Source organism: Cetorhinus maximus, chromosome 3, assembly GCF_964194155.1.
Source record: "Cetorhinus maximus chromosome 3, sCetMax3.hap1.1, whole genome shotgun sequence".
Taxonomy (NCBI): Eukaryota; Metazoa; Chordata; class Chondrichthyes; order Lamniformes; family Cetorhinidae; genus Cetorhinus; species Cetorhinus maximus.
In genome coordinates, this window is record NC_135881.1 from 172,628,471 (window position 1) to 172,650,693 (window position 22,223).

A 22,223-nucleotide genomic window follows, 5' to 3' on the forward strand; every position below is an offset into this window, starting at 1 on the left:
CCTGCTGCTGCTGCTTCATCCTAAAACGTTTTCGTGGCGGTGACTTCTATACATAAGTCATTCAATGTTGAAGTTAAGGATAGCTGAAATTTGCAAAATGTGCGATTCTGGAGGTGATGCTGTTGCATTTAATTCCTGCAATGTACTTCGCCATCTAGTGGCTCGGTCAAACTGTTGTCAATAAACTATGACAGAAAAGAGACATTTTTTTTTTCCCAGTTATGTTCATCCACAATTGTGATTAAATGAAAAAAAAGTAATTAACCCCGGAGCGGAGGGAGGTCAGTGTGTTGCTCCTGTTGTGCGCGGCAGGGCGAGCACGTGTCCCAGGCTGAAGGGGAAACCCGGAGAAAAAGGTCACGCCGGGGGGAAAAGGGAATCTCCTGGAACGTGGAAGCGTTCCGCGGCGTCATGGCAACCGAGAACTCCGCAACCAACGGGATTCCCCGTTGAAACAGCCCTCGAGCGCCGATTTCTGTGAGCCAATGGGAAGCCGAGGAGCCGCGGCGAAGCCGATCGCGTTTGACCAATGGGGGAAGGGTGGGCATGCAAATGAGTTTTGAAAAAGCCGCGGGAAATCTGAGTTTCGCGGGAGGCATTACGCGCGTAAAGTGTCTCCCTTCATTCATCGTCAGCTTCCTGGAGCCATTTTCAGAGCTTGGGCTGTTTTAAGGACTTTTAAATCCTTCGCATCTGCCCCTCCCCGCGTTCAATATCCTGTGGTGACCGAACCTAACGGCGACCCGGGTCTGTCTGCTCCCGTGATCGGGAGATATTTTATTCTTTTGCAGGGAGGGCCAAACGAGTAAGATTAAAAATAATTCCCCGGGACCCAGAGAAGGGGAGAAGTCCGAGCGGAGAGACCGGGTTCCAAAGTTGCAAAATATGCGGAAAGGAATCCAAGCAGCTCCGGGGAGAGCCTCGGCCGGAGTTGGGGGTTCACCGGCGGCGACCGGGCTGTTTGCCGTGTTCCCCGGGCACGGCAGTCGACAGGAGCGGGCGGCGGGGAAGAGTGTCGGTGCCGGCGGCCTCGGGGTCCGGGTCTTGTCGCAAGCGGCAGCCGACGGCTACACAACTCCTCGCGGTGCGGCGGGGAGCAGGACGGGATTGGCGCCGTCTACTCCGGGAAGGACTCCGGTAAATGAGGCTAATCCCCGGCCCCGGCCCCGGGCCATTTATTCCGCCTGACGGGCAGGAGATGGGAACAGGATAAGAGAGAGGGGGGGGGGGGTGCACATTATTGCCCCTTTTTGGTTGTCACCAGTTGAAGCTGTGGCCGCGGACTGGATACTTTCTCAATGTATCAATTCAGGGAGCGTGTGGGTCAGGGCAGTGACTTTAACCTCGGCGTCCAGATTCATCCTGGTGGCGGATTTTATTTTCTTCTGGTCTTTTGTGGGGGGGTTACACCCGGATTTGGCGGAGGACACCTCCAGGGTAGTCTCTATTAACATATATGTCCCCCACCCCCCCCCCCCCCCCCCCACACCTCTTTCATCCGCCTATCCAGTTTTAGGGGGTTTAAATAAACATGCCGCTGGCCGAGTGCTGTGGAGAAAGCAGCCGCGTGTCTCCAAAGGGCCTAGTGCCTGTGAACCAGGTCCGTGTCACTTTAAATATAGAGGCCTGGGTTTTTCTTTCTCTCGGTCCCTGGCCCCGGTGCTGGGTTTGCACCGGGCTGGAGTTTGCCATTTGCTGCAGCAGCTCGGGATCCTGCCCGTGCAGCCCAGAGATTGGTTTTTCAACCCTTTCCAGGTTTGCACACTGACATTATTGTGGGGTTTTGTTGTTGCCTTTTAGGAGTTTATAAGAGCAAAGAAGACGTGGTGGAAAGATAACGTTAAAAAATTGAAAAATTCGGGCCATGTAGGGTTAAAGCGTTCACCAATTTTTTTTTTGGAAGTCAAGCAACGCCACGTTAATTTTATTTCTTCCCCCCCCCCCCCCTCCGGCTGCCAGCCAACTCGAGCAAGAGCAGGTATCTCCCAACAATGCATAACGTAAGAATTTCAAAATTAGTAAATTTACCAACATATAATTGAGGTCAATATTAAACACTCCTGTTGCTGCACAACTGTACTTCTATATCAATTGTTGTGGAAGACAAGTTTATGCAATACTCGAATTGTCCTTTACTTTAAATCTTGATATATTATTGTGGGGAAATGCAATTATTGCATTTCATATGAACTTGTCTGTCGAAATGTTGTGATGAATCAACTTCATATTACATACAAATCTTCCAAGAAATGAAGTAAAATAGCTGAGGCCTAGATAATCTGAAAAGCCTTTTGGGGGGGTGGGGGGGTTGGGGGATTGATTTTGGTGAAGTTTAAATCAATTAGAAAATTTTATGTTAATTGTAACCCATTTTTAAAAAAACTTAAAATAAGCATCCAAAATGTGTACTCACTACCCCTTCAAAACTTGGTTTTGAAGCATAGGATGCAAAATGGTGTTTTAACTAAGGCTACTAACACTATGTTAAGGCATCATTCTGATGTTTATTGCAGTTTCAAAATTTATATATTCGCCTATCTTATAGCTGACTAGTTTTTGTCTAGGTTTAAGTTTGGGTGACTGATTATATTAATTCCTGAGTAACTGCTTATATTTTGCACTGCTTTCTAGGTTAGGGATTGTTTCTTTTCAATAACCAGCCCTACTGTCAAACTTTGTTTAATTGGAAGTAACTCAAATTTATATGTTACATCATTCAATCCCTTTGAATCTCTACCTAGCACTTTTAATTGCAGCCTTTCAATGAGTGGTATTTTAAATGAGTAACACTGTAGGATTTTCTGTGCAGATTCAGTCACTCCTGGACAAAGTGTATGGTAAGCCCACAAATGTTGAGCTTTTTACCATCAATCATTATAATCATGAAAAGTCATAAAGCATGCAGCTGCCTCTATATGGAGACTTGTGTACAGTTAAGGTGGGAAGGCAGGTGATGTTTTGCGACAAGAGCATGTGGGAGCTGCAACCACATCTGTACTAAGTGTTTGCTGCTTGATGAACTTGGGCTCAGAGTTGATGAGCTAGAGTCCAAGCTTCAGTCACTGTGGATCAGGAAGGGAGAAAGCCAGCTGACACTTGTTCTAGGGGGCTGTCACATCCCTTGGGTCAGTTAAATCAGATTTAGTATGTGGTCAGGGATAGGTGAGTGTGGCTATGATTGAGGCAGCTTTGGGGATCAGCAAGGTAGCATTGAAGCAGCCTCAGACCTTGTGCGTGTCAGAGGTTTGAGGTTGTTTCAGCCTGTATGAATGAAAGCAGGGGGTGAGTGCACTGGCCACAGCACTGTGGTACAGGGGGCCATTAAATTTGGGGGAATAAAAGGAATGTAGTTCTAGTAGGGGGCAGTATAGATGGGGGGGATAGATACGGTTCTCTACAGCTGAGATCATGTGTCCTGAAGACGGTGTTGCTTGCCTACTGCCAGGGTCAAGGACATTTCCTCCAGACTGGAGAGAAACTAGGAGTTGGAGGGGAAAGATCCAGTTGTTGAGGCCCATGTAGGTAGCAACAACGTAGGTGGAACTAAGAAAGTGGTTCTATTAAGGGAGTATGAGTAACAAGGGGCTAAATTAAAAAGCAGAGCCACAAAGGTAGTAATCTCTATATAAGGCATAAATAAATTGGTATAGGGTAAATAAGATCAGTGTTGAAATGCTTGGCTGAAAGATTGGTGTGGGAGAAATGAGTTTTGATTCATGGCACCAGTACTGGGGAAAGAGGAAGTTGTAGTTGCTGGGAAGGCCTTCACTGGAACTGTGCTGGGACCAGGGTCCTGGTGAAACATACAACTTGAGATGCAGCGAGGGCTTCATATTTAATAGTGGAGGGAAGGATGCAGGTGAGGGGAGATTTGGAAAGTTAATGAGAAAAGAGATGGCAATAGTGCAGAACAACGATATGGGCACTGATAACCAGAGTGTGACAGGAAGGGACAGTGTGCAAACAAATGAGTGCACCAGCAAATAGGATCAGAGTAGGATCAAATTGAAAGGAGTAGGAATGGCCTACTGGGAAAATAGGTTAAAAACTAAGACTGTAAATGAGCAGTGGTAGACGTTAAAGGAGATTGTCCATAACTCCTAACAAAGATGCAATCCATTGAGAAAGAAAGACAGTACAAGATGGTACAAGAAAGATGTACCATCCGTCGCTGACTAAGGAAGGTAAAGATGGAATCAAATTGAAAGAAAATGTCAACAAGGCTGTGAAGATTAGTGGCAGACCAGAAGATTGGAAAAATTTTAGTGGGTGAGACTGGGGAATTAATGGGAAATAAGGAAATGGCAGAGAGTTTGAGCAAGTATTTTGTATCTGTCTTCACAGTAGCAGACTTTAAAAAAATCCCAAGAATATTGGAAAAGCAGGAGGCAAACAGAGGGAAGAACTTCAAACAATCATGATCACTAGAGAAAAATTACTAGGAAACTAATGAGATTAAGGGCTGACAAGTCCCTTGGACTTGATGGCCTGCATCCTAGTGTCCTAAAAGATGTGACTGCAGAGATCCATTATTAAGGAAGTAATAGCAAGATATTTAGAAAATCATAATACAATCAAACAGAATCAACATAGTTTTATGAAAGGAAAATAGTGTTCAATAAATTTCTTAGTTCTTTGTGGATGTAACGAACAGAGTGGATAGAGGGAACCAGTCAAATGGTGTACTTGGATTTCCAAAAGGCTTTCAATAAAGTGCACGTAAAAGGTTACGACAGGATAAGTGCTCATGGTGTTGGGGGGACATATTAGGATGGATGGAAGATTGGTGAGTGAACAGGGAACAGTTGAGATGAATGGGCCGTTTTCAGGGTGGCAAACTGTAACTTTTGGGGCCTCAACTATTTACAATCTAAATTAATGACTTGGATGAAGGGACCAAATGTAATGTAGCCAAACTTGCTGATGATTCAAAGTTGGGTGGGAAACCAAGTTGAGGGGGACACAGAGTCTGCAAAGGGATATAAATAGTGAGTGGGCAAAAATTTGGCAAATGGAGTATAATGAGGGGAAATGAGGTTGTTCACTTTGGTGGGAAGAATAGAAAATCAAAATATAATTTCAGTGGAGAGATACGGATGTCCCTGTACAGAATCACAAAACGTGAACATTGCAGGCACAGCAAGTAATTAGGAAGGCAAATTAATATTGGCCTTATGGCCATGGAGATGGTGTATGAAAGTTGGGAACTCTTGTTACAACTGTACTGTGTTGGTGAGGCCAAACCCAGAGTACTATGCACTGTACTGTGTACAGTTTTAGCCTCCTTTTTTAAGAAAGAATATACTTGCATTGGAGGCAGTTCAGAGAAGGTTTACTAGGTTGATTCCTGGGATGAAGGGCTTCTCTTATGAAGAAAGGTTGGGCCTGTACTCATTGTTGTTTAGAAGAGCGAGAGATGATCTTATTGAAACATGTAAGATTCTGAGGACCTTGACAGGGTTGATGCTGAGTACATGTTCTCCTCATGGAATATAGAACTAAGAGGCATAGTTTCAGAATAAAGGGTTGCCCATTTAAGACAGATGAGAAATTTCTTCTTTCTGATGGCTGCGAATCTTTGAAATTCTCTCTCCCAGACCCCAGAGAGCTGTGAAGGCTAGGTTATGGAATATGAAAGCTGTGATGGACAGATCCTTGAACTAAAGAAGAGTCGAGGGTTAAGGGACCACAGACAGGAAAGATACGTGGTGAAGCAGGCTCACAGATCTGTATGATTTCCTGTTGCTCCTACTTCTTATATTCTTATTAACATGTGCTACATCTACTGCATTAATCAGCTGAATGAAAGAAAAACCTAAACTTGTCAAATGTTGCCTGTCTTTAACTAATCTAGATCATCTTGTCATCCTGTGCATCCCTTATACTTAGAATCCATAATTGAGAATCAAATTACTGAGAATTTGCTGACAACTAACTCTGGGTGGGTTCATAGTTACTTGGCTTATCCTTTCCTCCCTCTTGAACAGGGTGTTACATTGATTGCTCTCCAGTTCTGGATGGAATTTGCAAATGTAAAGAGGATTGAACAAGTGGTCAGAGCCTCTGCTTTTTTCTATGTCCTCAATTTCACAGCCGTTTATCAAAACTGCCACGAAGTATTTAATATTTTATTTGCCATGCCATCAATCTCCACACCAGGTCCCTGTCATCTCTTTGGAGTTCTACTCTTTGATTGTTCTTTTGCTTTCAGAATGCTTATAAAAACCCATACTAATTAGGGGAAGGTGGTAACATGGTGGTAATGTCACTGGAATAGTAATCCAGATTACTTTCCAGATAAGCCCAGGTTAATGCTCCAGAGACACTGGTTCAAATCCCAGAATGGCAGCTAATGGAATTTAGATTCAATCAACAAACTTGGAATTAAAAGCTAAGCTTGGCAATGGTGATCATTAAAAAAAAATTTTTTTTTTCAGAAAAACCCATCTGGTTCACTAATGTCCTTGACTTGTCTGGTCCACATGTGACTCCAGACCCACAGCAATGTGGTTGACTCCAAAATAGGCCTAGCAAGCCACTCAGTTATATCAAGCTGCTACAAAGACTAAAAGCAATAAAACTGGACAGACCGCCCAGCATTGACCTAGGCATCGGAAACAACAATAGTGTATCCAATCCTGTTGACCTTGCAAAGTTCTCCTTATTAACATCAAGGGGCTTGTTCCAAAACTGGGAGAACTGTCCCACAAACTAGTCTAGGCAACAGCCTGACATAGTCATACTCATGGAATCTTACCTTACAATGCCTCTGACACCGCCATCATCATCTCTGGGTATGTCCTGTCCCACTGACAGGAGAAACCCATTAAAGGTGGCAGTCCAATGGTATACAGTCAGGGAGTTGTCCTGGGAGTCCTCAACATAACTCTGGACCCCATGAAGTTTCATGACATCAAGCAGGCCAGGGTGCAGGACATCTGCTTGGGGTTGGAGAGGAATTTGCATTGGGAGAGGAGGATACAGTTGTCGTGGTCCATGTAGGTATCAGTGACATAGGCAGGGCAAAGAAGGTGGTCCTGCAGAGTCAGTATGAGGCCCTAGGCACAAAATTAAGAAACAGAGCCTCAAAAATCATAATCTCTGGATTATTACCTGAGCCACATGCAAATTGGCATAGGACAAATCGCATTAGGGAGATGAATGTGTGGCTCCAAAGACTGGTGTGGGAGAAGTGGGTTCTGGTTCGTGGGCACTGGCATCAGTGTTGGGGAAAGTGGGATCTGTACCTTTCGGACAGTTCACACCTTAACCACGCAGGGACCAGTGTCCTTGCGCGGCACATAACTAGGGAAGTAGAGAGGGGTTTAAACTAAGTAGTGGGAGCAAGAGATCAAATTTGGGAAGAATTGGTAAGTCAAAGAGTAGAGACAAGGCAAAAGAGAAAAGTGTTATTACGGGATATGAAAAACAGACCGTGACAGATGGGATAGAGGGTACATATCTAACAGTAAATCGACAGATGAAACTAGAGGCTATAAAGAGAATAAAAGGATAAAACTAAAGGCTCTGTATCTGAATGCATGTAGCATTCAAAACAAAACAGATGAACTGATAGCGCACATAGAAATAAGTAAGTACAATTTGACAGCTGTTACAGAGATGTGGCTGCAGGAGGACATGAATTGGGACCTGAATATTAGAGGATATAAAACATTTAGGAAGGACAGGAAGTGAGAAAAAGGCGGAGGGGTGGCTCTGTTAGTTAATGATGGTATTAACGCAAAACAGGGATGACCTAAATTCAGGAAACCAGGATGTGGAAATTGTTTGGGTAGAGATGAGAAATGGTAATGGCAAGAAGTCACTTGTGGGATTTGTGTACAGGCCCCCTGACAGTAACCACATGGCAGGGTTGAGCATAAGGGAAGAAATAATTGGAGCTTGTCAGAAAGGCGAGGCAATAATCATGGGAGATTTTAATTTACATATAGACTGGAAAAGTCAGATGGACAAAGATAGCTTAGACGAGGAGCACGTTGAATGTTTTTGGGATAGTTTCTTAGAACAGCATGTTCTGGAGCCATCCAGAAAGCAGGCTAAACTAGACCTGGTATTGTGCAATGAGATGGGATTATTTAATGATCTCATAGTGAAGGTGCCCCTAGGTAGCAGTGACCATAATATGATTGAATTTTACGTTCAGTTTGAGGGTGAGAGGAGTGGCTCTGAGACTAAGCTTTTAAACTTAAATAACGGCAATTATGAGGGCATGAAAGCTGAGCTGGCTGACGTGAATTGGCAAATTATGTTAAGAGAGGTCAATAGAGATGCAGAGGCTAATATTTGAGGGCGTATTTCGGAATGCATAGAATAGATTCCAATGAGTAAGAAAAAGACCAAGGGATGGGCACACCATCCAAGGTTAACTAGAAAGGTTAACAATAGTATCAAACTTAAAGAAAAAGCATATAATTGTGCAAAGACAGGTGGCAGGTCAGAAGATTGGACAGAATATAAGGAACAGTAAAGAATGACCAGAAGACTAATGAGGAGAGAAAAATTAAGAGTATGAGAGAAAGCTAGCCAGAAACATAAAAACAGATAGCGAGAGTTTTTATAAATATGTATAAAGGAAAAGAGTTAACAAAGTGAGCATTGGTCCTATAAAAAGTGAGTCTGGAGAATTGATAGTAGAAAACATGGAGATGGCAGATGAATTGAACAGATATTTTGCATCAGTTTTCACTATATAGGATAAAAGTAACATCCCAGAAGTAGCCATAATCTAGGAAATGGAAGTGGGGAAGGAAAGTTACAGTCACCAGAGAAGTGAGTAGTACTGAGTAAATTATTGGAGCTGTGGGCTGACAAGAGCCTGGGTCCTGATGAACTTCATCCAAGGGCCTTAAAAGAAGTGCCTAGTGAGATAGTTGATGCATTGATTTTAATTTTCCAAAATTCCCTAGATTCTGGGAAGGTCCCATTAGATTGTAAGATAGCAAATGTTACTCCTTTATCCAAAAAGGGAGGGAGACAGAAAGCGAGAAACTACAGGCCAGTTAGCTTAACATCTTTGGTAGGGAAAATGTTAGAAGCTATTATTGAAGAAGTTATAGCAGGGCACTTAGATAAGTTCAAGGTCACTAGGAAGAGTTAACATGGTTTTGTAAAAGGGAAATTGTGCTTAACCAAGTTATTGGAGTTCTTTGAGGAAGTAACATGTGCTGTGGATAAAGGTGGATGTACTGCACTTAGATTTGCAGAAGTGATAAAGTGCCACTTCAAAGGTTATTGGAAAATAAAAGCTCATGGCATATGGGGTAACATTGGCATGGATAGAAGATTGGCTGGCTGACAGGAAGCAGAGAGTAGGCATAAATGGGTCTTTTTGGCAAGATGTAATGAGGATGTACCTCAGGGATCAGTGCTGGGATCCACCTCAACTGTTTACAATTTATATAAATGACTTGGATGGGGGGATGGTTGCCAAATTTGCTGATGACACAAAGACAGGTAGGAAAGTAACTTGTGAAGAGGACATAAGGAGGTTACAAAAAGATATAGATAGGTCTAGTTAGTGGGCAAGGATCTGGCAAATGGAGTATAATGTGGGAAAATGTGAAATTGTCCATTTTGGCAGGAAGAATAAAAGAGAAGCATATTATCTAAATTGTGAGAGATTGCAGAGCTCAGGCGCAATGAGATCTGGGTGTCCTAGTGCATGAATCACAAAAGGTTAGTATGCAAGTACAGCATGTATTAAGAAAGCTAATAGAATGTTATCATTTATTGTGAGGAGAATTGAATACAAAAGTAGGGAGGTTATGCTTCAGTTGTATAGGACCAGTGAGACCACATTTGGAGTAGTGTGTCAAGTATTGGTCAACTTATTTAAGGAAGGATATAAATGCATTGGAAGCAGTTCAGAGAAGGCTTACCAGACTAATGCCTAGAATGGGTGGGTTGTCTTATGAGGAAAGGCTGGACAGAATAAGCTTGTATCCACTGGAGTTTAGAAGAGTAAGAGGTGACTTCATTGAAACATATAAGATCCTGAGGGGCCTTGACAGGTTGGATGTGGAGAGGATGTTTCCTCTTGTGGGAAAATCTAGACCTAGGGGTCACTGTTTAAAATAAGGGGTCACCCATTTAAAACATCTGATGCGGTGAAATTTTTTCACTCAGAGGGTCATGAGTCTTTGGAACTCTCTTCCTGAAAATGTGATGGAAGCAGTCTTTGAATATTTTTAAGGCAGAGGTGGATAGATTCTTGGTAAGCAAGGGGGTAATAGGTTATCGGGAGTAGTTGAGATACAGATTTCCGGTTACTATCAGAACAGCCATGATTTTTTTTTCAGGCTCAAGGGGCTGAATGGCCTACTCCTACTCCTGCTTCTTGTTCATATGAAACCCTGCTGGTTACCATCTAATGCCCTCCCTCAGCTGATGAATCAGTACTCCTCCATGTTGAACACCACTTGGAGGAAGTGCTGAGGGTGGCAAGGGCACAGAGGGCACTCTGGGTGCAGGGCTTAAATGTCCATAACCAAGAATGGCTTGGTCGCATCAACACTGACCGAGCTGGCTGATACCTAAAGGACATAGTTCCTAGACTAGGTCGGCGGCAGGTGGTGAGGGAATGGACAAGAGGGAGTGACCTACTTGATGTCATCCTTGCCAATCTCCCTGTAGCAGATGCATCTGTTCATGAAAATATTGTTAGGGGTGACCACTGTACGGTCCTTGTGGAGACGAAGTCCCATCTTCACATTGAGGATACCCTCCATTGTGTTGTGTGGCAGTACCACCGTACATAATGTGATAGACTCTGAACAGATCGAGCAGCTCAAAACTGGTCATCCATGAGATGCTGTGGGTTATCAGCAGAGGCAGAACTGTACTCAACCACAATCTGTAGCTTCATGGCCTGGCATATCCCCGACTCTCCCATTACCATATAAGCAAGGGATCAACCCTGATTCAATGAGGAGTTTAGGAGAGCATGCCAGGAGCCAAACAGTGAAAGTAGTGTACAATAGACAGAGCTAAGCAATCCCACAACTAATGGATCAGAACTAAGCTCTGCAGTCCTGCCACATCCAGTCATTAATGGTGATGGACAATTAACCAACTAACTGGAGGAGGAGGCTTCAGAAATATCCCCACCCTCCATAATGGCGGTGCCCAGCACATCAGTGCAAAAGGTCAGGCTAAAGCATTTGCAACCATCTTCAACCAGAAGTGCTGAGTGGATGATCCATCTCGGCCTCCTCTGGAGATCATCAACATCATAGTTTTCAGCCAATTTGATTCACTCCACATGATATCAAGAAACGGCTGAAGGCACTGGATACTGCAAAGGCTATGAATCCTGACAACATCAGGTAATAGTTCTGAAAACTTGTGCTCCAGAACTAGCTGCGCCTCTAGCCAAATTGTACTGAAACAAATCCAACCTGGCCAATTACCGTCTATCAGTCTACTCTCATAATCATCAGTAAAGTGATGGAAGGGGTCATCAACAGCGCTATCAAGCAGCACTTACTCAGCAATGACCTGCTTGCTAATGCTCAGTTTGGGTTCCGCCAGGACCTCTCAGTTCCTGACTTCATTTCAGCATTGGTCCACACATACATAAAAGAGCTGAACTCCAGACGTGAGGTGACAGTGACTGCCCTTGACATCAAGGTTGCATTTGACCAAGTATGGCACCAAGGACCCTGAGCAAAACTCGAGTCAGAGGGAATTGCAGGGATGAGGGTGGGTGGTGGAAACTCTCCACTGGTTGGAATCAGACCTAGCACAAAGGAAATGATTGTGGCTGTTGGATGTCAATCATCTCAGTCTCAGGGCATCACTGCAGGAGTTCCTCGGGGTAGTGTCCTTGGCCCAACCATCCTTAACTGCTGCTTCAATGACCTTCCCTCCGTCATAAGGTTGGAAATGGGGATATTCGCTACTGATTGCACAACGTTCACCATTTGCGACAACTCAGATACTTAAGTAGCCCGTGCCCATATGCAGCAAGACCTGGGCAACATTCAGGCTTGGGTTGATAAGTGGCAAATAACATTTGTGCCACACAAATGCCAGGCAATAACCATCATCAACAAGAGAATCCAACCATCTCCCCTTGACATTCAATGACATTATCGGCACTGAATCCCCCACTATCAACATCCTGAGGGGGGTTGCCATTGACCAGAAATTGAACTGGGTTACCCATATAAAAATTGTGGCTACACAAGCAGATCAGAGGCTGGGAATTCTCCGGAGAGTAACTTATCTCCTGACTCCCCAAAGCCCATCCTCCATCTACAAGGCAGAAGTCAGCAGTGTGATCGAACTCTCCACTTGCTTGGATGAGTGCTGCTCCGACACTCAAACTTGACACCATCCAGGGCAAAGCAGTCCACTTGATTGGCACCCCATCCACCATCTTCAACATTCACTCCCTTCCACCGACACACACTGGCAGCTGTGTGTACCATCTACAAGATGCACTGCAGCAACTGACCAAGGGCTCCTTCAACAGCTCACCACCACCTTCTCAGGGGAAATGAGGGATTGGCAATAAATGCTGGCCTCGACAGTGATGTCCACATCCCATGAAAGAATAAAAACTAATTCCATTTACAATATTTGCTGACCCGTTTTCATATTCTTGACAGAATGGAATGATTTAATGTATCAATGCAAGCCTGTTATTTAATTTATCCCTGTACTGTTGTGCAAGTAAATGGGGCAGCCACTTTTGCACACCGCAAAAGTCCACAGGCATTGATCTATGTTTTGGTGAGGTTATTTTGAAAGAAGGCTATTGACTTTCACATCTTTGAATAGTTCACCATAATGTTTAAAATTCGTCTGAACCAGTAGACAGGCTAGGGTCACTTCTAACAGTGCCACAAGCCCTAAATATATCCCTAAATTTTAGTTGTGCATGGAAGCAATTGCTTAACCCCAAACTTGCATATGGTTCCTAAAAGGACATTTTACTTAGACCTACAATCTGCCGGGGACCTGGATCAGAATGCAAGTGAGAAGACTTGATGAACTTGGTTTGCTGCATGACACAGTATACCAGTCCTTTCTGCACCTGTTCTATGACTGAGGCAGAAATATCTTGTTGCTAGATTTTAAGATAGACTTTTATAAGAGCTGTTGCACACCCTGCATACCACACCCATCCATGGTAGGGGGGTGTGAAATCTGCATAGATTACCTAAGCAACGTTTTACATACTACTTCTGGGGTTTTCTCATTAGTTTGACATTGCCCTTTCTGTGTAGAAATGTAATTATCAATTTAACCATTATTAGATGGAAACAGACTCCTAGGTTAGATATTGAGGTTTGGAAAATAGATGAATTGCCCCAATGATTTTAAAGTCCTTACTATGCTCTCAGCTACAATTTTGAGGTACTTATCTTTGTAATATTCTTTGGTTATTCAATATTATTTCATCTGTGATTATTTTTTAAAAAGCTACATGGCCTTTGGTGCTCTGTTGTGGACCTGATTTTTTTCAAGTTATCTCATTTTGCTGGTTGGTGTTTAATGGTAAAGTGAAGACCCCATGAGGTGTACCTCTTGAGTTTTCTTGTCTCTGCTCTGATGGTGGCCACTGGTGTTTCTGCTTTCCTCTGGGTACATTTAATCTTGGGCCTCAAGAATTCAGAAGTTTCCAACTGAACCTTTCTTTCCAATCCCCTGTAATGTTATGGTCTCAAAGTCTACTGAAATCTCATATTAAATCCAACAACTTTTGGGCCAATCTTTGGCTTTCTGATCAGCAGAGCTTGTATGTGCATTGTGCACTTAAGCATGTAAACATGGAGTGACCTTTTCACATCAGAAGGATGTGTGTGTTTTGGACATGGCATTTTCTGACCAGAAAAAGACTTTGTAAAGTTGATATTAAATTAGTCTTCATTGAGCAGCATGTATTGAGTTGATAACCCCATTATGGGTAGAAGCACACTTTAGCATACATTTTTAAATGTGACGTAATAGCAACAGCAACAAAACTTACATTTATTATGCATTTTTAACTCTGCAAAACATCTCCAGGTACTTCAAAAGAGCGTTACTAGATGAGATTTGGCAATGAACTGTACAGATATTGAGACAAGTGACCAAAAGTTTTGTCAGTGATGTTGTTTTCATGGAGTGACTCAAGAAGTGGAGGGAGAGAGAGACGGAGTGATTTAGGGAATTGTTGAGCTTTGGGCTTAAGCTTGGCAATGGGTGATGGAAATGGGCAGCGCAAGAGGTCGCAATTGGAGGAGTGTGGAGATCTTGGAAGGCTGTAGGGCTGGAGGAGGTTACAGTGATAAGGATGGGTGAGGCCATGAAGCAAATTTGGACACTGTGGGTATTGAATTTAAAAGAACTTACTGCATTAACATATAATGTTGGCATTCCTGAAATTTGTTGCTTGGATAGGGGTTCTAATAACTGTATTTATAATGTTACCTCTGGGCTAATTGGAGAATAATAGATACCACGTATTTGACAGGGTAGTGTGGCTATTGCATTAAATCTATATGCTGCCAGAGAAAGGGAGGAGGGGTGAGTATATGAAACCACAGCTACTGTATAGAGGAAATGCCTGATCTTCATACTGCCTTGGAGCATGATGTGAGAAATTAAGTTCAAGTTTTAGATTCTATTGTTAAATACCAAAGCAGCTGATGGTATTTTTAACCCACAAGATAGGTTCATTCCTTTGATGTTTAATGTCCTTGTGTTAATATTTTGGAGAAGGATCAATTCCAGTTGGCACACAGTGTCCTCTAAGACAAAAGTTGCATGTTTGGGGAAGGAGATGTCCCTTTTTTAGATTATCTGCATTTTTGAGGTTAAAATTTTCTGGTCACTCTGTGTTCTTTTACTTATAACCTATGACCTATGTCACAAGCTTCTGCTCTGAAACCAAATCATGACCTTATGAAGGCTACACTCATGACGAACCAAATTTTTTATCAGAAATATGATTTGTTCCCCTGATTAGTACAACATCATGCTGCCAGACATAAAGTTTTCAGTCTTTAAAAGACCTGTTTGAAGCATGCCCCTACTTGTGGGGGCGAGTGGGGGGCAGGGAAATATTGGCCCAGTTAACTCGGTGGTGCTGCCCATTGCAGGAATTGGATGCTCATGTTGGCTCGACATATGACGATCTCCACCTTTTCTCTGATGCCAGATGGCTGAGTATTAGGCCTTTTCAGTGAAGATCTTCAGGCCCTTTTTCTACATGTTTTGCATTCAGAAGTTTGATAAGGCTTACACACTTATACAGTTACTGCTCCTGCATGGTCGTTAACTTTGGCAATTTGGCTGTTAACTGCAATGCTATTACAAGTTCTGGCAAATATTGTGTACCAGTAGTACAATGGCAACTTCACTCATTCATGTGTTTGTTTTTACATAAAATCTATAGCACAGGAACAGACCATCTAGTCGATGTTCATGATTATGATTATGCTCTACATAGGGGTCTCCCAACCCTAATGACCTTTTTCCACTCTTCTGCTGTATCCCTCTGTTCCCCTCTCCCTGATATGCCATCTGCTTTAACTACTCCATGTGCATTGCTACATTTAGTGATGTGGATTTTTCTACTCCATTTAGTTTCTTAACTTCCAATGAATAAGTGGCCTTCTTATTCCTCCTACCAATATGAACTGCCCTAATTTGCCTTGGCTGTCTCTTACACCATTCTGTATTTGGTGCATTCCTCTGCTTCATCAGTTGTACACTCCAATTGGTATCATCTGCAAATTTCAATATCCTTAACCTAGGCAGTTTGTGTATATGGTAAACAACAGATCCCTGCACAGAGTGCATGGATCCCTGTGGGATACCACTTCCCGCTTTCTGCCTGTCTGTGAAACTTTGCTGAACTTGTAGCCTGTTGTTTTCTGTTTTATAATGACTCTCTTCATTTTGTCACGAGTCTTTTTTATGTGGCACCTTATCACGGGCCTTCTGAAAGTCCAAGAATATTAAATCGACTGAATTACTTTTGTCTACTTTCTGTTGCTACTTTGTGAAATTCAGGCTTGGACTGAAAAAGCCCAACGTGACCTAGATATCCAAATAGACATTTTTATTGCAACCTCTATTTCTTGGTTCCATTGTGCTTCAATACTACATCTGCTGAAAATCAATGCTTTTCATTTATTGTTGAAATAATCTGACCCATTAGAAATTTATTAATGGAATAAGAACAACCTAAGCTGCATATCTAAACTTGTTTTTGTGTTGGTGGTGAGTTCCGTTTTGGGGAAGTGCAATAGGCTGAGCAGGTCTTCCCGAAATCCCCAGTGCTGTTACTGTAACCATCCAGAAGAGGAAAAGTATGAAACTCATTATCTCACGGCACAGATTGGAATTGTGCTGCAGCTTTGGAAGGCAGTGTCTGCTATCTTGAATGTTAACAGTGATGTGGTTGGGGAAAGGTTTGACTATTCAATTTCTCTTCTCTTTATAGTTGTTTTTCAAGTTGGAGCATGCTCTGAAATGACCATGTTCTGATTCAATGCTTCTGCTTTGTTTTTGGAGTGGTGCCTGCCAGATCTGTGCTCATCTCACCAGAAAATCGCTTTTTAAATCTCTCCAATCAGGTTTCCATCCTTATTGCAGCACTAGAATTTTTATTTTATTCTTTCGTGGGATATGAGCGTCGCTGGTTGGCCAGCATTTGTTGCCCATCCCTAATTTCCTTGAGGAGGTGGTGGTGAGCTGTCTTTTTGAACAGCTGCAGTCCACCTGGTGTGGGAGCATCCACAGTGCTGTTAGGGAGTTCCAGGATTTTGACCCAGCAACAGTGAAGGAACTGCAATATAGTTCCAAGTCAGGATGGTGGTGCTGGTCCCATGTGTCTGCTGCCCTTGTCCTTCTAGGTGGTAGAGGTTGTGGGTTTGGAAGATTCTGTCAGGAACATTTGGTGAGTTGCTGCAGTGTATCTTGTATATAGTACACACTGCTACCACTGTGCCAGTAGTGGAGGGAATGAATGTTTAAAGGTGGTGGATGGAGTGCTGATCAAGTGGGGTGCTTTGTCTTGGACTGTGTTGTTGCAGCTGCACTCAGCCAGGCAAGTGGAGAGTATTCCATCACACTTCTGACTTGTGCCTTGTAGATGGTAAACAGGCTTTGGAGAGTCAGGAGGTGAGTTACTCTCTGCAGAATTCCCAGCCTCTGACCTGCTCTTGTAGCCACAGTATATAGCTGGTCTGGTTCAGTTTTTGGTCAATGGTAACCCTCAGGATGTTGATAGTGGAGGATTCAGCAGTGGTAGTGTAATTGAATGTCAAGATGCGATGGTTAGATTTTCTCTAGTTGGAGATTGATCACTGCCTGGCACTTGTATGATGTGAATGTTATTTGCCACTTATCAGCCCAAACTTGAATGTTGTTGGGTCTTGCTGCACATGGACATGGACTGCTTCAGTATCTGAGGAGTCCCAATTGTTACTGAACGCTGCAGTCTTGAGCTAACATCCCCGCTTCTGACCTTATGATGGAGGGAAGGTCATTGATGAAAAAACTAAAGATATGTTGGGCCGAAGAAATTCTGCAGCAGTGTCCTGGGCTGAGATGATGGGCCTGCAATAATCAAACCCATTTTCTTTTGTGCTAGTTATTACTCTAAACAGCATGAAATTTTCCCCTTGATTCCTGCTGACTTCAGTTTTGCCAGGGCTTCTTGATGCCACTTTCGGTCAACTGCTGCCTTGATGTGAAGGGTAGTCACTCTTTCCTTGCCTCTGGAATTCAGTTCTTCTGTTCATGTTTGGACCAAGGCTGAGGTCAGGAGCCAAGTGACCGTGGCAAAACCCAAACTGAGCCTTGGTGAGCAACAAAGCTTCCATGTGCAGGTTGTGTAAGTGCCACTTGATGACACATTCCTTCACTTTGCTGATGATTGAGGGCACACTGATGTGTGGTTAACTGGCCGGATTGAATCTCTTCTGCTTTTTGTGGATAGGACACACCTAGGCAATTTTCCACTTTGTTGGGTAGATGCCAGTGTTGTAGCTGTATCGGAACAGCTTGGCTAGGGGTACAGCTAGTTCTGGAGCACAAGTCTTCAGTACTATTGTTGGAATGTTGTTGGGGCCCAGAGCCTTTGCAGTATCCAGTGCCTTCAGCCATTTCTCAATATCACCTGGGTTGAATCGAATAGGTTGAAGGCTGCACCTGAGATACTGGAGGCCTCAGGACAGGGCTGAGATGGATCATGCACTCAGCACTTCTGTCTGAAGATTGTTGCAAATGCTTTAGCCTTATCTTTTGCACGGAATTTCTGGGCTCCCCCATCACTGAGGACGGGGATATTTTTGGAGCCTCCTTTTCCAGTTAGGTGTCTGATTGTCCACCATTATTCACAACTGGATGTACCAGGACTGCCGAGCTTTGATCTGATCCACTGGTTGTAGGATTGCTTAGCTCTGCATTTTGCATGCTGCTTCTGCTGTTTGGCATGCATGTAATCCTATTGTAGGTTGACACATGTTTAAACATGCCTCATGCTGCTCCTGGTATGCTCTTATCCACTGGATGAACCAAAGTGGATCCTCTGGCTTGATGGTGTTATGAAAACCAAATTTACTTGGTGTTGAGAACAGAGGTTGGGAACTTCAACTCCTGATGGACCTCCTGAGCTTTTGCGCATGTGCAGCCTGGGAGCGGGATGCACATTGCAGTTCTACATTTTCACATTCTGTGGGCCCAGCATGCCTGTGCAAGGAGGAAAGTGGAGTGAAAACTTGGGCCAGGTGACCGGGAGCGGAGTGCCATGTAAAACAAGAGCCCCAGGCAGGGAATAGGGATAGGTCCCAAAAGAAGAGCACCAGAGGGACAGGAAAAGGTCCCAGTTCAGTTAAAAAGCAAGGAGCAGGGAAACAGGCTCCAAACAGGAAAAGGGCTGCGGGGTTCAGATTTTAAATGCAGAAGGCAGCTGAAGTTTGGTGACTCTGTGCTGCAGGCCATTGGGGCAAAGGTATCCCTTTGGAGCAGTTGCATTCTGCTTGGCATGACTGAAGATCTGAAGTTGTGCGTGGGTGCATACTTGGAAATCCAAGAGGATGGAATCTCTGGAGGCGAGATTGAAACCCTGCAAGGTGGGCCTTTTATGATGTCATCCAAATCTGGTAATTGAAGAGGGCTCGAGGATCCTTGAAGGCAGCTGAAGGTTGATGACTCCTTGTTGCGGGCCGCTGAGGCAAAGGCACCCAATTGGAGCAGTCGTGCTCTGCTTGGAGCCAAAGAGCTGAATTTGTGCATGCGTGTTGGTGTTTGAGTGTATACCCAGGAATCCAGGGGAGCGGAATCTCAGGAGATGAGACTGAAACCCTGTGAGGTGGGCTATTGTTGATGCCTTCGAGTTGGAGAGACTTTTGGGTAGAATTTCGAGGTTCGATCTTCAAAGGTGAAGACTGGAATCCCTCGTGAGGGAAACAATTTGTGAGATTGGTTGACTCAGTGTTACTGACTTCTGGGTGGGTGTTGAGAAATTCATGGGGCAGCATTTTCCCTGCGGGGAGTGGGGCCTGCTCACCGACGCATAAAATGATGCTCAGTGACGTCGGGCATGCGCTCCAACGTCCCCCCGTGTCATTTAGATTTTCATTTCGGCTGCGCGCCTGCCAAACTGTCAACAGCCACTTAAGGCCCTTAAAAGAAAAACAGTAATTAAACCAATTAATGGTCCTGCCCATCCAACCTTAAGGTTGGTGGACAGGCGAAGAGCCCAGGCAGCCTTCAGAAAAATCATGAAACCTCATCCACGGGTGGGATGAGGTTTCATGAGGGATTTAAAATGTGTATAAAATTTTTAAATAAAAGTAATTGACATGTCCCTGCTCATGTGACAGTGTCACATGAGGGGACATGTCAGGAATATTTTTTTTTTCTTTTTTAATAAAGTTTTCAAGCTTGAGCCGAGCTCCCTGAGGCAGCACTTTGCCTCAGGGAGATCTGTATGCCCTTTCACGCACATGCGCAAAAGAGTGCACTCCTGGCTTAGGGAATGCACGCACAGGGAGCGCAAAGTGCTTCCAGGTGCACGTCACGTTAGGCGGGCCTCAATTGGCCCGCCCATGTAAAATCGCAGCGCACCCCTGAATGGGGGCACCAATCGGAAATCTGTCCCCACCCGCACAACTTGCCCCACCCCAAACGGTTGGGGAAAATGCTGCCCATGGACTCTGTCTTGGTCACATCTGCCATTTGTTGTGCAGTGGTATGTTTGACCACAGTTTCTCTCTTAATTCACATGTACCTCATTAACCCTGAGTGCTAGAGTATAAGATAGATATTGTAAGTTGTTTTGTCTTTCTGACCTTGTGTAATAAAGCTTTTTTTAATTCAAAACCTGTGGAATCTTGTGGCTTTATTCTATTAGCAAGCGTCTTGAATCTCAAACTTTGTCTGCTTGAAACAAAACATTATTGGTCCTTAACCAGGTTTTAGCAAAACTTTGGGGGTCTGGTCTAGGATCATCATAATGGTAATGGTGGACTGATAGACATACTGGCCACACATTGCATTTGAATGCAATTCTGCTGCAGCTGATGGCACCCTTGAGGCACTGTGGACCAAGTTTTGAGCTGCTTGATCTGTTCTGAATCTATCAGTCAGCCTGACGTTGGTAGTGAGGAAAATTCTAGAGTCCATTATAAAAAATTTAATAGCTGGGCACTTGGAAAGCAGTGGCATAATCAGACAGAGTCAGCATGGATTTACGAATGGAAAAACATGCTTGACAAATCTACTGGAGTTTCTCGAGGATGTAACTAGTAGAGTTGGTGAGGGGGAGCCAGTGAATGTGGTTTATTTGGACTTTCAGAAGGCTTTCGACAAAGTCGCACATAAGAAATTGCCATGTAAAATTAAAGCGCATGGGATTGGAGGTAGTGTATTGAGATGGATAGAAAACTGGTTGGCAGGCAGGAAACAAAGAATAGGAGTAAACTGGTTTTTTTCCCCGAATGGCAGGCAGTGGCTAGTGAGGTACCGCAGGGGTCGGTGATGGGACCCCAGCTATTCACAATATATATTAATGATTTAGATGAGGGAACTAAATGTATTATCTCCAAATTTGCAGATGACACAAAGCTGGGTGGGAGAGTGAGTTGCGAGGAGGATGCAGAGATGCTTCAGTGTGATTTTAAACAAGCTGAGTGAGTGGGCAAATGCATGGCAGATGCAGCATAATGTGGATAAATGTGAGGTTATCCATTTTGGTAGCAAAAACAGGAAGGTAGATTATTATCTGAATGGCTATAAATTGAGAGAGGGGAATGTGCAACGAGACCTGGGTGTCCTTGTACACCAGTTGCTGAAGGTAAGCATGTAGGTGCAGCAGGTGGTAAAGAAGGCAAACGGTATATTGACCTTCATAGTGAGAGGATTCGAGTACAGGCACAGGGTCTTGGTGAGACCACACCTGGAATATTGTATGCAGTTTTGGCCTCCTTATCTGAGGAAAGATGTTCTTGCTATAGAGGGAGTGCAGCGAAGGTTTACCAGATTGATTCCAGGGATGGTGGGACTGACATATAAGGTAAGATTGAGTCGGTTAGGATTATCTTCGTTGGAGTTCAGAAGAATGAGGGGGGATCTCATAGAAACCTATAAAATTCTAACAGGACTAGACAGGGTAGATGCAGGAAGGATGTTCCAGATAGTGGGAGAGTCCAGAACCAGGGTTCACAGTCTGAGGATATGGGATAGACCATTTAGGACTGGGATGAGGAGAAATTTCTTCACCCAGAGAGTGGTGAGCCTGTGGAATTTACTACCACAGAAAGTAGTTGAGGCCAAAACTTGTATGTTTTCAAGAAGGAGTTAGATATAGCTCTTGGGACAAAGGGGATCAAAGGATATGGGGAGAAAGTGGGAGCAAGCTATTGAGTTGGATGATCAGCCATGATCATAATGAATGGCGGAGCAGGCTTGAAGGGCTGAATGGCCTACTTCTGCTCCTATTTTCTTTGTATGTTTCTATGTATCCTATTTCGCAAGGTGTTGGTTCCACACAACATGATTAATGGTATCCTCAGTGTGAAGACTGGATTGCATCTCCACAAGGTACAGTGGTCACTCCTTCCAATATTGGTGCATCCATGACATGTGGATTGTTGAGGGTGAGGTCAAGGAGGTTTTCCCCTCTTGCTGGTTCCCTCACCACCTGCTGCAGGCCCAATCTGGCAGACATGACCTTCAGGACTCTTGTTAGCAGTGAGGCT

At 43.9% G+C, this 22,223-nt stretch overlaps 1 protein-coding gene across 1 annotated transcript in view; it reads left to right on the plus strand.

Annotated features, from left to right (window-relative positions):
• Positions 1–733: 733 nt before the first annotated feature.
• Positions 734–22,223, plus strand: part of LOC144673606 (transcription factor E2F3-like) — a 57,597-nt gene continuing 36,107 nt past the window's right edge. The window contains exon 1 of the mRNA XM_078535359.1: positions 734–1,137. Within this exon, the coding sequence (XP_078391485.1) occupies positions 886–1,137 (252 nt within the window). The 5' untranslated portion in view covers positions 734–885. The remainder of the gene's footprint in view (positions 1,138–22,223) is intronic.